The sequence below is a fragment of the Coenobita brevimanus genome, chromosome 50, assembly GCF_032717465.1.
Source record: "Coenobita brevimanus isolate Jiangsu-jjx chromosome 50, ASM3271746v2, whole genome shotgun sequence".
NCBI classification, from domain to species: domain Eukaryota; kingdom Metazoa; phylum Arthropoda; class Malacostraca; order Decapoda; family Coenobitidae; genus Coenobita; species Coenobita brevimanus.
Window position 1 is genome coordinate 37,969,185 of NC_137003.1, and position 19,010 is coordinate 37,988,194.

General features: G+C 43.0%; 1 protein-coding gene across 1 annotated transcript in view; it reads left to right on the top strand.

Moving 5' to 3' along the window:
* Window positions 1–19,010, top strand: part of LOC145399627 (NOP protein chaperone 1-like) — a 31,160-nt gene that overhangs the window by 585 nt on the left and 11,565 nt on the right. The window contains exons 2-3 of the mRNA XM_080272168.1: window positions 9,601–9,677; window positions 12,399–12,545. Coding sequence (XP_080128294.1) covers window positions 9,601–9,677; window positions 12,399–12,545 — 224 coding nt within the window. The remainder of the gene's footprint in view (window positions 1–9,600; window positions 9,678–12,398; window positions 12,546–19,010) is intronic.

Sequence of the window (19,010 nt, forward strand, 5' to 3'; positions counted from 1 at the left end):
TCTCCCAGTTCATGCTCACCTCTCTCACATACCTCTCCACTCTGTCCCTTCATCTTATCCTTGGTCTTCCATTCCCACTCCCCAAGGAGAGGGAGGGCAAGATTTTTTAGATGTATATAAATGCATTTTCAAGTATGAAGTGGATCCATCAAGAAATAAGGAATATATGACCATATATAGATTAGATTAGGTTAGAATTAATTTGGTTAGATTAGCATAATAGCCTATAAGTTAGGCTTTGTTTGAAATATTACAACAGTTTGTGCCATTTCCAAATTTTCTATTGGCATGAAGTGTTGACAGGATTCATTATAACATTTTATAGATTAGCACTTGTAGTGGGCTTTTTGAAAATGTCTTTTTAAAACTTTGTATAGGGGACTCTAGTATTGTACTTCATAATGTGTGTATCTTTGATTTTACAGAGTGTGGAGTGTTTTAATGTAATTGCCAAGCATTCTTTTGCTAACCTGAATTATATTTTAAGGGATGTCTCCTGTGTGATGTATATAAGGATTTGCTTTATAATCACATGAACCTTCGCCATCACATCATCATGTGATGATTACCGACCGCTCTTAATACATAATTTTGTCTTGGTCCCCCAAGGCCTCGCATTCAGGTATGCCCTACACATTCATGGGGATGCCTCACCCATGGGGATGAGGGTGGGTTCATGGAATGTGGGAAGTTTGAGGGGAAGAGCTGGGGAAGTCGTTGAGGCATTCAGTAGGAGGTGGGTGGATGTGGCGTGTTTGCAGGAAGTCCGGTACAGGGGTGGATCAGCCAGAAAGATTGTAGGGAAGGACTGTTGCTATAAGTTGTTTTGGCAGGGGGGGACAGACGGATATGGAGGTGTTGGTGTGATGGTTGCGGAGAAATGGGTGGAATATGTTATCAATGTTTTGAGAGTAAGGGATAGGATATTGGTAGTGAAAATTCTGTTGGGAAGAAAGATAGCTGCGATTATATTGGCATATGCTCCACAGGCAGGATTGGATGAATCAGAGAAAGATAGATTTTGAGATGATTTAATACGTGTAGTGAGTGGTATGCGGGATGATGAGATAGTGATTTTGGGAGGGGACTTAAATGGTCATGTATGTGAAGCATTACAAGGTTATGAAGGTGTGCATGGGGGATGTGCGTATGGTCTAAGGAATGCAGAAGGGGAGAGGATACTCGAGTTTGGGGAGGCAACGGACATGATTGTGTGCAACACATATTTTAGGAAAAGAGACAGTAGGTTAATTACGTATGAGTCTGGGGGAAATAGCAGTCAGATAGATTATTTTCTGGTTAGGAGGGCCGATAGGAGGTTAGTGAGGGATGTTAAAGGTATAGGAAATGAGGAGTGTGTGCAGCAGCACAAACTATTAGATTTGTGATATGGTGCTTAAAGAACAAGTGATGAAAAAGAGGACTTATGTACCTAGGAGGAAAATATGGAAGCTGAAAAAACCAAGTAGTAAGGGATGCTTTGTATAGCGAGATGAGGAGAGTGGTGGCTGAACAGGGAGCTGTAGACAAAGGCATTAATGAACAGTACAGAGCCCTCAAGAACAATTTCTTGAGAGTTACTGATGTAACACACGGTTGGACAAGAGGACCACCAAGACATAAAGTAACTTGGTGGTGGGATGAGGATGTAGAAGCTGCAGTTAAGGAGAAAAGAAGGCTTTTCCGGGAATGGAAGAAGGGTAGTAGCAAAGAGGAATATTTGGCTACCAAGTGTAGGGCTAGAAGAGAGGTATACAGGGCAAAGTCTGAGTCACAGAGACAATTACTTGATAACCTAAATCATGGGGAAAGGAAAAATATATTTAGGGTGGCAGGTCATGTGAAGAGGGATAATCGGGTTATTATAGGTGAGCAGTGTGTGAAGAATGATGAAGGAAGGGTAGTGGTGAACAGTGAGGATATTAAAGATGCATGGAGAGAGCATTATAACCAGTTGTTGAATGACGAGTTTGACTGGGACAGGGAAGGTTTGGAGCCAGCAGATCCAGTGTCTGGCCCTTGGCCTTTGATTGATACTGCTACTGTGAGTGAGGCAATAGGTGGGATGAGGGTGGGGAAGGCAGCAGGTGTGTCTGGGTTGACTGCCGAAATGTTGAAGGCCTCAGGCGATATAAGGGTGAGTTTAGTCACTGACCTGATAAATAGGATTATTTATGAGTGTGTTGTCCCAGATGATTGGCTGAAGTGTGTAATTGTAATTGTGTATAAAGGGAAGGGTGATGCCCTGGAAAGAGAAAATTATAGAAGTATAAAGCTTTTAGATCAGATAATGAAGGTAATGGAGAGAGTTTTAGAAGGTATGATTAGAGAAAGAGTGAATATTGATGAGATGCAGTTTGGGTTTATGCATCAGGAAAAATATATTGGTAGGAGAAGGGATCTTTATTTTGTTTTTGTTGATTTGGAAAAGGCCTTTGACAGAGTCCCTAGAGAGGTGGTGAAGTGGGCAATGAGAAAGCTTGGCTTGGAGGAGTGGCTGGTTAGGGTGGTTATGGCCATGTATGTGGGTGCTCACACCCAGGTGAGGGTGAATGGAGATTTGAGTGATGAGTTTTCCATGAATGTTAGTGTGCATCAGGGGTCTGTCTTGAGTCCCATGTTGTTTATCATGGTACTGTATATAGGAAAGGAAGGGAGAAGCCTAAGTGATATGTACAGTCACCTGGAACTACCAGTACCTAATTTATTATGTATTGTCTAGATTTCCTGCCAATCATTTCATAGCGTATATATTAGCAGCTGTCACCACGCTGACATTGGCAGCCTTTCACTGCCCCTAGGCCACCGCAGCAGTCAGTTTACTGTCATCTTTCAAGGTGAAGCCATGTCGGATTCGCGCCTGTCCAATTGCGCCGCTTTTTAGCCCCGTGCAAAGGGCCCTGTGACTTCAGCCCCTACTAAACCTCGTGTGGAAAGGGGTAAAGGGCTAAGTGATTGCTGTGGAACGTGAACTGGCTAATTTATCAATGAAAATTATGGACAGTGACTACGATCTTTCTGGTGACTAAAACAGTGCAAGTGGAAATGTAAATAATGTGTAAACAGCAAGTGAAAGCAATGAATGTAAATATAAGTGAACAGTGGAAAATAGTTTTATTAGTTACTGCAAGTGACTGTGCATAACACAGTGTAAATAAAATAGAAATGTAGATAATGTAAATAAAATAGAGAATGTAAATAGAAATGTAAATGAGTAGTAATATAAGAATACGAGTATATATGCTAGGAGTAATGAAAGTGAAAGTTTCACTCTAGCATGTATGAATACTATGAGTTATGAAAGTGAAAGTGACAGATTCGCTCTCAACGCTAGTATACAGGACGAGAAAGTGAATGCTACGTATTTTACTGAAAGAGAAATTGAATGTCTACAGTGACAATAAACTACTATTACTGAAGGAAACTTATGGATAAAGACTGCAGATATATATAAGTGTTTTATAGTAACAGATATATAAAGTGTGAGTGTTTTTAAGAATAATAAATGACAGAATACCAGCGGCGAACGAGCGCAAGTGGGAAGCTGGTACGTGCTCATAATTTTCATTGCTTTCCTAGTGTTTTTTTTTTTTTAGTGTTTCTAGTGATAATATCAGGCTGTGGTAATCATATTACGGGGTGTCGGGAAGTGTAAAGTAGAGACTTCGTTACCGAACTTCAGAAGTCTCCACAAGTCCTACGGTACTCGACAAAGGCTCAACAAACATCCCAGGAGAAAGCTAAAGGTATGTGCCAAATGCTTATTTAGTTATAATATTCTAGGACTAATAACTGATTTTTGGCAAATATTCTTACAAAGTCTGTTGGAGCTCAAATATCCCCGTGGGACACGCAAGGAGCGCCAAAACAATCCCGCGGTTTAGGGGTTAAGGAATTGTTGAACACAGAGAATGAAAGTAATGTGAGTATAAGTGGCTGAGGAATGGCTAGGAGAAGTAGGGAGGTGAGAAGAGAGAAAGAAATCAGTAGGATGTAGCAGAAGTAATGAAGAAAGTGAAAATGGAGAAAGCCCCAGGAATTGATGGAGTGTGGTGAAATGCTGAAGCATGGGGGCGAGATAGTAGTTGAATGGATATAGAGGATGTGCAGATTGGCCTGAGAGGAAGGCAGAGTCCCGGAGGATTGAAAGTCAGGTATAATTATTTATTCCCCTGTGCAACGTTGGGTCTGGTTAGTACTTGGATGGGTGACCGCCTGGGAACACCAGATGCTGTTGGCTCGTTCTCCCTACGTGTCAAGTGGGGTTGGTGGAGGATTAGTGCCCCTCCCTGTAAAACAATTAACTCTAAGCCCTTGGCCACCCTGTTTGGGATACATGGCGTCTGGCAGTGAATGAATGGATGAATAAAGGAAATGGGGAAAAAGAAGTGTGGTAATCACAGGGACATTTGTCTTTTTAGTGTACAGTAGTAGGAAAAGTATATGGGAGGATACTTACTGACAGAGTTAGGGAAATAACAGAGGAAGTACAGTAGAAGTCCTATTTTTCGGCATCTATGGGACCAGGCTAGTGCCGAAAAATCAAAATTGCCGAATTATCAAAAACCCTACCCACTCAATACCTTATATGTTTCGGTGAACACTATCATCACCACTCATATCATTACAAATGTGTTTGGCGAGAGTACTGTATACTGTTTGACGCTGTACAATACTGTAATGAATACTGAATACAGTACTATACATGAATATGAAAAATAAAGAAATTAGTGAACATACTGTATATAAATGTAATGGTACAGTAGGCCTACAAGTTCACATGCACTTACCTAAACTTATATAGTAGGTTCCTTAATTACATATGTACAATAGAAGGGGTTGATTGGACTCTACTACTGCTGGAAGAAGTCCCCAGCAGTAGAGGGTCCTCATGGAGAATTTCAAGACTGACGAAAAAAATCGGAAAATCTGCCGAACGATCAGAGATTTTCGTAAATGGGACTATTTCTCAAAACTGCCGAAATGTCAGATTTGCCGGGGAATTGGGTGCCGAAGAATTTGACTTTTACTGTAGTTGGAGAAGAACAGGGAGATTTTAGGAAGGGAAGAGGTTGTGTAGATCAGCTATTCATTCTCAGGTTGTGAGTGGAAAAGTTTCTAGAGAAGGGATAGAAGTTGTTTGTGGCCCCGATGGATTTGGAGAAAGCATATGACAGGGTGGACAGACAAGGAATCTGGAAAGTATTAAGAATATATAGAGTAAATGGGAAGTTGTTGAATGCCGTGAAGAGTATTTATGAGGGGGTTCAGGCTGCAGTGTGTGTCGATAGCGAACTGGATGAATATTTCTATTTGAATGTTGGATTGAAATGGATGTGCCATGTCCCAATGGTTGTTCAGTCTGTATATGGATGGGGATATAAAAGAGGGACAGAGTAGGGGCAGTGTGTGGAAACTCCCTGTACTATTGTTTGTAGATGATACTGTATTGTTAAGTGAAGACAAAGGGGAACTGCAAGGCATAGGGAATGAGTTTGGGAATGTGTGTAAGAAATGGAATCTAAAGGTAACTGTAGGGAAGAGTATAGAGAAATGAAGCCACTGAATGTGCTGGGAGGCTTGATGAGGAGGAAATGGAAAATGTGAGTGCGTGTAATTAGTTGGGTAGTGTGAGTAAGGATGGAAGTTTAGAGGGTGAAATGTGTGAAACGGTACAACAGGGAAGAAAGGTTGCTGGTTCTATGAAAAGCAGTGATAAGGGACAAGGAAGTGAGCATGGAGGTACAAAAGTTGCTCCATGACTACTGTATTGTGATACCAACTCTAACATGTGGAAGTGAAGCTTTGATGTTGGAAGGACACAAGTCAAGAGCGAGAGCAGTGGAAATGAGTTATTTGAGAGGAGCATGTTGAGTTACGTGGAGAGACCGACTTACAAATAAGGAAGTGAAAGAGCATTGTGATGTGAATGTGGATGTGATAGAAAGCATTGGGAGAAATACATTGAGGTGGTTTGGCCATGTGGAGAGGATGGAGAGCGAGAGAATAATGAGGAGAGTGTATGCAAGTGAGGTGAAGGGGGGGGGGGAGAGGGAGGGGGAGGCCAAGGACAAGTTGGAGGACTGGAGTAGAGAGGTATACGAGAGAAGGGGGTGTGAGCAGGGAGCGGAACAGTGAAATGGCGTTGGACAGGGCAACATGGAGGCGATTTGTTTGTGACCACTCTTTACGGGATTGAGGCATCTAGCAATAGATAGGTAGATAGATAAATATACTCTATATGCAGTACATATAGAGGGCTACCCTGGTTTTATAGTGGGATGCGTTAAAAAAAAGCCCATCGCTAGGTGGGGTAAGAAAATGTTCTGGAAAGAGGTAAAGAGAGTTAGACAGGGTGCCAAAGAAGTTCAGCTGGGGAGTAAAAGATAAAAATGGTAGATTACTAGTGCAGAAGGGAGAAAAAGTGAGCAGATGGAGAGAACACTTTAAGGAATTGTTGCATATAGAGAATGAAAGTAATGTGAGTATAAGTGGCTGGGGAATGGCTGGGAGAAGGAGGGATGTGAGAAGAGAGGAAGAAATCAGTAGGATGGAAGTCATGGAAGCAGTGAAGAAAGTTAAATTGGGGAAAGCCCAGGAATTGATGGTGAGTGGTGAAATGCTGAAGCATGGGGGAGAGATAGTAGTAGAATGGATGTGGAAGATGTGCAGATTGGCCTGGGAGGAAGGTAAAGTCCTGGAGGATTGGAAGTCAGGTATAATTATTCTCTTGTACAAAGGAAAAGGGAAAAAAAAGTGTGTGGTAATCATAGGGGGATTTGTCTTCTTAGTGTAATAGGAAGAGTATATAGTAGGATAGTTATTGACAGAGTTAGGGAATAACAGAAGAATTAGTTGGAGATGAACAGGGAGGTTTAGGAGGGGAAGAGGTTGTGTAGATCAGATATTCATTTTTAGATCTGTAGTGGAAAAGTTTCTAGAGAAGGGAAAGAAGTTATATGCAGCCTTCATGGATATGGAGAAAGCATATGACAGGGTGGATAGACAAGGATTGTGGAAAGTATTAAGAATATATGGAGTAGATGGAAAGTTGTTAAAAGCCGTGAAGAGTATGTACAAGGGTGTCAAGGCTGCAGTGCTTGTGGATAGTGATCTGTCTACCTATCTATCTATTGCCAGACGCCACAATCCCTTATACGGGGTGGCCACAAACAAATCGCCTCCACGTCGCCCTGTCCCCCGTCATTTCACTATGTCTCTCCATGTGACTCCACAGGCTCCTGTCAAATAGTGATCTGATTGAATTTTTCTATTTGATGGATGGATTGAAACAAGGATGTGTCATGGCTCCATGGTTGTTCAATCTGTGTATGGATGGGGTTATAGAAAAGATACAAGGTAGGGCAGTGGATGTTGGAGCGACCTAATGAGAGAGGACAGTGTTTGGAAACTTTCTGTACTGTTGTTAGCAGATGATACTGTGCTGTTAAGTGAAGATGAAGGGGGAGCAGCAAGGCTTGGTGGATGAGTTTGGGAAAGTGTGTAAGTAATGGAATCTAATGGTGAATGTAGGGAAGTGTAGTGATGGTCTTCAAGAGATGTGAAGTCAGTGAATGTACAGTGAGGTTGGATGAGGAGGAAATGGAAAATGTGAGTGTGTTTAAGTACTTGGGTAATGTGGTGAGTAAGGATGGAAGTTTAGATGGTGAAATGCCTGAAAGGGTACAGCAAGGAAGAAGGGCTGCTGATTCCTTGAAAGCAGTAATAAGAAACAGGTAAGTGAGCATGAAAGTGAAAAAGTTACTACATGACAGTATTGTGATACCAACTCTAACGTATGGAAGTGAAGCTTGGACCTTGATGGACGGACAGAAATCAAGAGTGGGAGCAGTAGAAATGAGTTATTTGAGAGGAGCATGTGGAGTCACATGGAGAGACAGACTGACAAATGAGGATGTGAAGGAGCGTTGTGGTGTGGATGTGGATGTGATGGAAAGCATTAGGAGAAATACACTGAGGTGGTTTGGCCATGTGGAGAGGATGGAGAGTGAGAGGCTGATGAGGAGAGTGTATGTGAGTGAGGTGGAAGGGGGGAGAGGGAGGGGGAGGCCAAGGGTGAGATGGAGTGGAGAGGTAAATGAGAGAGGGGTGTGTGAGCTGGGAGCAGGGCAATGAAATGGTGGGGGACAGGGCGACATGGAGGCAATTTGTTTGTGCCCACCCTTACAGGATTATGACATCTGGCAATAAATAGATAGATGGTTAGTTATAGTACAGGGGTGCATTTTTGAGCTTTGGGATTCCTCCCCAACCAAGTCCTGAACTTCTAAACCCACCTAAATGAGTCCAAAAACAAGTTTATAGCCAATCTAAATGGCCTAACAGCTTTAAAAGAAGCTAACGTAAGCCTAAAACCTGTTAATAACTCACCAAAACCAACAAATAAAATCTGAAAATCATAAAAAATAGGTCAGAAAATATCAGATTCTGGTGAGAGAGCAGGCTCAGCTGGTTGTGGAGCTCTCATGATTCAAACTTGTAACCGATCACCCCCGGATGATACCTCGCAGGACCCATGGCAAAACTGAGGGTAGGCCTACAATACGTGCGGTAGGGTGTGTTTCTACCCCCATCGCTAATCCGGGGTATCGTATAGCATAGTATCCCTACTCTGTATCAGTATATAAGTGAAGAGTAAAGAGTATGGTAACATGGGGTGGAAATGGATAATTCTGCCATTACCACCATTTAGATATCAATATCCTGTACATCATAACCATTGCAAATGTGACGTAAGTCCATAGAACATAGTCGTAAAACAGTCTCAGGAATCACCTCCTGGAGTTAGTATGGTATGTCAAGTAGTGGTACATCCCTATATATTTTATTTAATCAAAGACCAGTTGTATGGGTATAAGATGGGAGAAGGCAGCTGAAACATGGGTATGCTAATTTCCACGTCACCATCATCCAGTCACTTGATGTGGTGCTGCCTGCTTCTTCCTTCACCATTATCACTCTTTTTCTGTGTCCGCCATTTCTCTTCCTACTTCTTCCATTTTTCTTGTCTTTTTTTATTACTCTTCTTTCCATTTCAGGTGACTTCACATTGAATAACAACCCAGATGGTTTCCTGTAAGCCAGGAAGCCATTTTCAGTGCTGGGTGGTAATTATATACTGTGACCAATCATTACGTGTTCCCGATGTGTCAGGAAGTGGGTTGGTGGAGGGTTAATGCCCCTCCCTGTAAAATAACTAAATCAAGGGCAAATGACCATCCCTTACAGGATTATGGTATCTGGCTATAGATAGGTAGATAGATAGTATTTACTACAGTTTATGTCAGCTGCACTAAGGGGAAAAAAAAAAAAACTCGGTCTCTACTCTCTGTTGAGGTACATTGCAGTCAAAACCATATATTCTGTTGAGATATGTCACAGGTTATAGGATAAACAGCTCCATTATACTGTATAACACTGTACATTACCAGATGATGCAAGAAGTAAGGTACGTATTATACAATACGGTATTTGCTTATGAGCCAGTTCAGAAGGAAGTTATCCTAAATATTACAGTACTGGTACTGCACTATGTCATTTCAATTCTTTTATAAGCTAATGTTATTTATTTTGTTCCAGGCTCCAAAACTATGATACAGAATTTATTAAGGAAGCCTCCAAATGGATCATCGATCAATAAACTGAAAACATTTAAGGTAAGTTCTCTGTCATAGAGACAGTTGTAACCATATGATCATGTTTCACAATAGTATGCTCAGTTATACTGAACATTACAGCTGGTTCTAGTTATTGTATCCTGAAGCCTACATGTGATGGTGCTATGCATCTTGGGTGGAGCAGCTGCGTTGTCCATCTGGAAGCCAAACCTCCTCATTTTTCCCTGCAGTTCACCATAGAAAGGACCAGGTGTGACCCTGGTTAACCTGATAGCTGCTATGTACATCATATGAAGAATAGCGTGCAACTGCTACGTACATTGTATGATCAAGCTCTAAAAAAAAAAAAAAAAAAAAAAAAAAAAAAAAAAAAAAGGCGCGCTACATTTTTCACCCAAATGTTCATAAATAGCGTACCACTTCCAAACTAAGGTAAATAATGAACTCATATTTGCATTTCCTATTCTTTTCCATGCACTCTTTCATTTAGCCCATAAGAGCAAAAATTATTTTTGAGGAAAAAAAATCCCGTTTTTTTGTGCATGGGGGGATCGACCACGAAACCTAATGCTGCAGTTAACGGGTTAAGTGCAGTCTACCACAAGGGGGTGCTGGATCCCTACACAGTGTTATGTACTGTACTGTACCGCACCTGTAGAACATCTCCACAGAGGCGGTGCTTACCTGTGGTTGATGGTTCTGCTTAGCTAGACAGAGTTGAGTTAAGCAGCAACTAATGTATCCCAATACCTGTAGCTTATATACCATGTATATTTGTAATGTTTGAATCCAGCCTCACACCATCTCTTAGAATTAGGGTTGGGACGATGATGATGGCAAAAATGCATTGCCGTATCAGATACTGTTACTGGGTATCACTCACTCGATGTAGTGCTGCTCTCGGATGCCTGCATTTTCCCCTCTTCCTTTCTTCATTTCATCCTTCCTCTTCTGTCTTTCTTTCGCTCTTTCTTTCCTCTTCCTTCTATCTGTGGCTGACTCTACACTGAGCGACAAGACAAATGGTTTCCTGTACACCAGGAAACCATTTACAGTACTATGCTGGGTGGTAACCATGTACAGTAAACAAATTATTGGGCCTGGTGGTCTAGTGGGTAATTAAAGCACGCCAGTCGGATTGAGCTGGTGCAGGTTTATATCGAAGGGGTGGTTGGTGTTTATTGCACACATAATGCTACTCAGGGATGAGTGAGGTTGGTCATTCTGATCTTAAATGTCAGGACCAACTTGCCTAACCCCAGGCTTGCACACACCTCATGGGCCAACACTGGATTAGATGATGGATGAATGTTTTTTATGAGTACCTGTGCTAAATGTTTATTTCAGGTAGTGAGAGGATTCTTTATTTATTTATATATTTACTTTTTTTTTTAGGTGGTTGGTAGGGGCGCTCACCATCCACTCGATGTAGTGCTGCTCTTGGATGCCTACTCTTTCCTCTCTTCCTTCTTTCCAGCCTTCCTCTTATGTCTTTCTTCATTCTTTCATTTACCCTCTGTCTACAGTTGACTAGTGACAAGCCAAATGGTTTCTTGTACACCAGGAAACCATTTACTACACTGAGTGGTAACCATATACAGTAACCACACACTTACACCCAAAATCTATGGTGTAACATACAATATATCATTGTCATTTAAATGACACATCACAAATATTAAAGATGAATTAACACTAAGACTCAATGCCTTAAGATCACTTCCCCATACAACATTTGGACACAACAAAGAAACCACCACCACAGTATACAAACAATATATACTTTCAGTGATGAATTATGCAAGGCCTGCTTGGGCTTCTGACCTCACTAAAACACACTACAACACTCTACAGACCATACAGAGCAAGGCCCTAAAAATAATTGCACGCTGCATAACTACTACATCCACAGACCACCTACACCAAGAAACCAAAGTCCTCGTAGTCAAAGATCATCTAGACATGAGAGGCACACAAATTCTCATTGCAGCCTCCACAAATCCACACCATCCACTACACTACATGGCAGCACATCCATACACACCAAGAACATCAAAACAACACCCAGCACAGGATATCATACATAAATACTGTCATCTCTACTCCCTCGCCTGCCTCAAACCAGCCCCCAGAAACATATCTATACTCAAATCACTCGCCGCTCCATTCAGTCACTCAGAGACAACACACAGCTGCATGCAAGGCCTCCTGATATCCACCCTTCTGAATCCTACCTCCCTTGTAAGGATAGGGTCCACCTGGCCAGGCTGAGATGTGGGCATCATCCAGCCCTCTTGAGCTATCAGAAGAGCTGGATGACTCCAATGCTGACGCCTATCCAGGATGGAGCACAGCCCCCCATACCATTAAGCACATTATGGAAGATTGCATTGCACACAATCACCTGTGCCAGCAACACAACATACACTTCTTGAGAGTTGTGTGGGAAAGCCCAGTCTTGGCCGTGGCCTTCCTTAGGGACTTAGGGCTGTTTGGCCAGACTGCCTAGGGAACAAGTACTACTACTAATACCAAATTATGGCACCTGGGGATCTAGTAGGCAATTAAGGCACTCCAATCGGATTGAGCCGGTGCAGGTTTATATCCAAGGAATGTTTGGGGTATATTGCTCATGTAATGCCACTCAGGGATGAGTGAGGCTGGTCAGTCTAACCAACTTGCCTAGCCCTGGGCTCCTACACTTCTCATGGGCAAACACTGTATTAGATGATGAATGAATGATGATTTACTTTTTGATAGGTGGAGCGCAGTCCTCTACTGGACCAAGTTGCATCATTTCTGCCTCAGCTGCGCACCTCCACAGAAGCTCTGCTTTCTTGGCCTGCACATGAGCGTCAGCAGCTGGACATTGAAAACACCAGTAATGATTCTCAAGTTGTGGAGATGGTGGGTAGTTCTGCGTACATCACAGTGGGTCATTGATTATTCTGTATGCAGTATTAGAGTTTTTTATTTTTTTTTTTTTTTAAGATAGGGTATTAGATAGGGAGTAGGTAGTAGCACCAGCCGATCAGGGTGGTACTCCCAAGGGGACTGGGAATGCCAGTGATAGGGAGAGCTGGAGCTCCTGTTTCACTAGCTACCAGAGTATCTGACCACCCCCTTTGCTGACCTTCTCATTGTGACACCAAAATGGAGAGTAGACCAGCATACTCTTCGAAATGTTTTCCTCCAACTATCTCATGCACTACCATACATGTGCATTACATATCACACAGCATTCACCACTGTATCACAGGGGTTGACACCAGCAAGGGCATGCAGCCAGAAAACTTTGCCCCCGCTATCTAACGGCAGACCTATTGAGGGGAGGCATGACCAGAGCTCTGCCTGCATTGATTTTGGGGCTGAGGTGGATGGGGTCCGAATCTGTGCTTGAAGGTACAGGACATTGCGGTTCCCAGGCTGCTACTTCCATCCAATGGCAAGGAGCCCGAACCTGGGAGTACAGCAGTGCCCAGGAGGCTGCCCTATCAGTGGGTGTATAATGGCGGGACAGTTACAGTGCCAAGTCACTCTTTGAGAATGTCCCTGTAGCTCTCCTGGCAGGGTGCCCCAAGGCCACTGCCACAGCCACTGGTCACAGCTGGTGGGCTATGGGTCTCAGATCCCATGCCTGGACTAGGGACTGTGTAAGTGGGTGGGGCCTGTGGTCTGTCTCTCCCTGTTGTTTATACCAATTATGACAAAAAAGGAAGGGAATCGAAGCAAGCCTGATGAAACTAAATCACCCAAGGGGATTAGAGTGGTGTCATGGAATGTGGGAAGAGTGAGGGGTAGAGCAGGAGAAGTAGTTGAGGAGTTGAGTAGGAGGTGGGTGGATGTTGGATGTGTGCAAGAAGTAATAAATAGGGGAGGATCAGCCAGAATGATTGCCGGTAGAGATTGTTGTCACAATTTATTTTGACAGGGTAGTGCTGATGGATATGGTGGTGTGGGTGTGTTGGTTAAGATGAAATGGGTGGAATATGTCATGAATGTAATGAAAGTAAAAATTTTGTTTGGTGGGATGATGTTTTCATTTATATTGGCATATGCTCCACAGGCAGGCTTGGATGAGGTAGAGAAGGATAGATCCTGGGATGGCTTAATACGTATAGTAAGTGGTGTGGGGGATGATGAGATTTTAGTTTTGGGAGGGGCCTTGAATTGTCATGTAGGTGAAGCAGCTCTGGGATATGAAGGAGCACATGGGGACTATGTTTATGATACAAGAAATGAGGAAGGGGAAAGGATACTTGAGTGTGGGGAGGGAATGAACTTGATTGTGTACAACACACATTTTAGGAAAAGTGAGAGTACAATAGCATATTCTAGTACTAAAAATGAAAACTGTACCCATTTTACACTAACTTGACGCATAATTTTGCCATTTTGCAGTTTATTTTAGATCCTTGTCAATGCATTTCTTCATGACTAGTACAGTATTACTGTAGTATGTTATTACAACTCAGCGGTCACAATGGAGAGAGGGCAACTTCAGGCAAGGTTTTAATAGAAAGGGTAGGACACGCATGTATTGTGACCTATTGCATCCCATTTAACGAACATTGTTCATTATAGCATATGGAAATCAGGTGGCCCTTATGATGTTCATTAAATCTAAAATCTGATCTATCAATGTACATTAAATCAAGGGTCTGATGTATTATTTTAGAATAAGACAGATAAGGTACTAACGAATTGAAAGTAACTTATGATTTTGCCTTTGTACAGAAGGGAATAGAAAGTTATAACTGAATAATTCAGAGAAAGAAAGATTGAAATCAGAATGTTTAAGTATTGATCATGTATTAACCCTATCATGTATTTTTTGTATTTTGACAGTGAATCTCACCAAACACAAAACACAGAATAATGGTACAGGTATACCCCAGTTTCATAATGCAATTGGTTAAGTAAAAATCCATCATATGGGGGGCTATATTGTATCTTTGGGTAGATTTAACATGTATAGGGATGGGTTTTTGAGCCTTGGATTTCCCCTCAACCATGTCCTAAAGCCACCTAAAAGAGTACAGAAACAAAGTTAAAGCCAATCTAAATGTCCTGACAGCTGTAAAAGAAGCTAACCTTAGCCTATTGCCTATAAATAACTCACTAAAACCAACAAATAAAATATGAAAATTGTCAAATATAAGCCTGGAAACAAGTTTAGTTAACTGTACCCCAAAATGACAATGTTCACCCCACCTATGGCTAAAACATGTTAATCTAAGTCTAAAATCAGTTAAAAAATCAACTTAAACACACAGATTTAGTAAAAAATATAATCAGAATCAGTAAAAAAAAAAAAAAACATCGTTAAACCGGGGTTTGGCCATCGTTAGCCAGAGTATGGTGGTATTTTCTTCCCCCATCGTTAAGCCGGGGTATCGCATCTAGGGGTATTGTATGTCGAGGTATACCTGTACTTAAAAGGAAAAAATATGTTACAGTATATTCCGTATGTCATATACTGTAGGTTGTGGTAGGTGGTGATGACCATCATCCACTCACTTGATGTAGTGCTGCCTACTTCCTTCACCTTTATCATTCTTTTTGTGTCTTCCCTCCTCTCTTCCAATTTCTCCCATCTTTTCTGTTACTTTTTATTACTCTTCTTTCCTTTTTAGATGGTTATACATTAAGTGACAAGCCAAAGGGTATGACCGCACAGAACGCGGCGAGCAGGGAGACTTGAGCGGAGAGGGATGAGGCAACACGATAAAATTCCCTAAATCCCATGTGGGTGGCGACACTGAATGAGTGGGGAGGAAGCAGGGAGACTTGAGCGGAGGGGGATGAGGCAACACGATAAAATTCCCTAAACCCCATGTGATTGGCAACACTGAATGAGCAGAGAGGTAGCAGGGAGACTTGAGTGGAGAGGGATGAGGCAACACGATAAAATTCCCTATATCCCGTGTGGGTGGTGACACTGAATGAGAGGGGAAGTTTGACACCCTGCTGACCCTCCACTCTCGTCGCTACACGATGCAGCATGTTCAGAAATGCAGCACACTGCCTAGTGACATCCTGAGGCATGTCTGCACCGATGAACAGCTTCTGGCTATCTGTCGCCCACAAGGTTGCCGCTTCCTATTTGGGCAGGCATTTTGTTGACTCTCACCATGCCACTTATTCCTCAATGCTACCTCCTCGCTTGTCACATTCAGTGTGGCCATATCCTAATGGTTTTCTCTAAGCCAGTAAACCATTTACAACGCTGGGTGCAGGGGCGTACCTAGAGATTTGGGGGCCCGGGGGGCTAGGGTCTTTGCGAGGTCCCCCCCTCCAACATCTAGTGAGATTTGATGAAAAAGATTTGCAGTGAACAAACATGCTCCACCACTTAGCTGATAAAAAAAGTCCAAAGCTGACTCACTAGATTAAGAATCAGCATTCAGCTGTATAGGGGGCCCCAAAAAAGCTAGGGCCTGCCATAGGTATACTGTAAGAGAACTGTGGGCAGCCTTTATAGTGTAATGGTTTAACATTCGTAGTCCTTGCCATGACTGGTTTTTAATTACCAGAGTATATTTTTGTGGTGTGTTTTACAGTGTTATTAATGAAGTGGGTAATTATTTTTGATGCTGATGTTACGATGTACCAACCCACCTAACCTCACCCTACCTAACCTAATCTAAGGTAAACCTAACTCATCACCATCAAAAACATTTATCAGATTCATTAAAGCATTAATAATATTGTAAAACACATCAGGAGAATATATTTTGGTTATTAAAACCCAGTCATGGCAACTTCTAAATATTGTCCTGTGATCCTCTCAACCCTATAAAATTACAAAAATTAAAAATAAATATATATTCATGTACACTGGTACAATGGAAAGTATTTCCAATAATTTATACTCACAATTAGTCGTAGACAGTACTGTTGTTTGTTATAAAAGCCAGTTTTCAAGAGCCGGTGGTGTTATACCCACCGGTTGCAATGTCAGGTGACGACTGAGACTGTCTCAAATGCATCGGAAGGTTTAGTCCTACCGCTTGGCTACAAGTTGCCAGATATCTCATTCTCAAAACCTATCTAATATCTCAGCCGGGATTGTCGGGATGATAAATATATATATTTTTATCTATCTATCCTTTGCCAGACACCTCAATCCCGTACGGGGTGGCAACAAACAAATTGCCTCCATGTCGCCCTGTTCCCCGCCATTTCACTGCCCTGCTCCCAACTCACACACCCCTCTCTCATATACCTCTCCACTCCATCCCTCCATCTCATCCTTGGCCTCCCCCTCCCTCTCCCCCCCTCCACCTCACTCACATACACTCTCCTCGTCAGTCTCTCACCCTCCATCCTCTCCCCGTGGCCAAACTACCTCAGTGTGTTCCTCCTAACGTTTCCTATCACATCCACATCCACACCACAACGCTCCTTTATATCCTCATTTGTCAGCCTGTCTCTCCATGTGACTCCACAGACTCCTCTTAAATAACTCATTTCCACTGCTCTCATTCTTGACTTGTGTCCTTCCATCAAGGTCCAAGCTTCACGTCCATACGTTAGAGTTGGTATCACAGTACTGTCATGTAGTAACTTTTTCACTTTCATGCTCACTTCCATGTTTCTTAACACTGCTTTCAAGGAACCAGCAACCTTCCTTCCTTGTTGTACCCTTTCAAGCACTTCACCCTCCAAACTTCCATCCTTACTCATCACACTCCCCAAGTACTTAAACGTACTCACATTTTCCATTTCCTCACCATCCAACCTCACTGTACGTTCACTGACTTCACCTCTCTCAAAGACCATCACTTTACTCTTCCCTGCATTCACCTTTAGATTCCGTTTCTTACACACACTCCCAAACTCATCGAGCAAGCCTTGCAGCTCCCCTTTATCTTCACTTAACAACACAGTATCATCTGCAAACAACAGTACAGGGAGTTTCCAAGCGCTACCCTCTCTCACCAGGGCCACTCCAGCATCCACTGCCCTGCCTTGTATCTCTTTTATTACCCCATCCATGTACAGATTGAACAGCCATGGAGACATGACACATCCCTGTTTCAACCCAACTTTCAAATAGAAAAATTCACTCAGTTCACCATCCACATGCACTGCAGCCTTAGCATCATCATACATACTCTTCACAGCATTCAGCAACTTCCCATCTACTCCATATATTCTTAATACTTGCCACAATCCTTGTCTATCCACCCTGTCATATGCTTTCTCCAAATCCATGAAGGCTGCATACAACTTCTTTCCCTTCTCTAGAAACTTTTCCACTAAAGATCTAAGAATGAATATCTGATCTACACAACCTCATCCCTTCCTAAAGCCTCCCTGTTCTTCTTCAACTAACTCCTCTGTTATTTCCCTAACTCTGTCAATATGTGTCCTACCATACACTTTTCCTGTTACACTAAGAAGACAAATCCCCCTATGATTACCATGTACTTCTTTTTCCCTTTTTCCTTTGTACAAGGGAATACGGTAATTATACCTGACTTCCGTTCTCCGGGACTCTATCTTCCTCCCAGGCCCCGCTGAGGGGGGTCACCTTGACATTGTGGCAGCACTTGAAGCGTGGCTGGCAGTGCCACCTACTTTGGAGGCGTGCCTACCTTTGTAGGGTTTGGCATTTGTCAGTGTCGTGGACCAAGCACCCCCTACATCACTGGTGGAGGAGGCCTGCTGCGATGCTAGTCCCTGCCCACCTGCCATCTAGGGAGGGACTGTTGTCTCCCCATGGCTGGCAGTGCCACCTACTTTGGAGGCGTGCCTGCCTTTGTAGGGTTTGGCATTTGTCAGTGTCGTGGACCAAGCACCCCCTACATCACTGGTGGAGGAGGCCTGCTGTGATGCTAGTCCCTGCCCACCTGCCATCTAGGGAGGGACTGTTGTCTCCCCACTTGTTTGCCGTGCGTGGCGTCCTGTAATGCTGGGAGATGGGAATCCTGGTGGTTGAGCGATGCTGCACGGTGCACCCTGCAGCTAGCAATACACTTCTTTGGTCCCTTATTCTGGCTAGACGGGCGGCCTGGTTGGGCCCGACCAGGTCAATTAGCTGATCATGTGTTGGATGGGGTCAAGTGGGCACTGGAGGGCCTGGTGGCTCCTATTGTCCTGGAGTCACCCTTGCCCAGGTCCCCCAGTGGTTACCGGCGTATACTCTCTCACCACCTCTGGGGTCGCCAATGGTATCATCTCTGGTTCACAGCCTCCTCTTGTTGGGCTTCGTGGTGGGTAGAGTGGTGGGGGAGTGAAGTTCCTGAATAATTATATGGAAAAAGAAAATGCACCCCTGCACAGCTTGACTGCAGACAGTGCAGTACTGAGAAATATACCCAGTACATTGACATATAACTCAATTCATTGTCTTTTCAAAGAGTT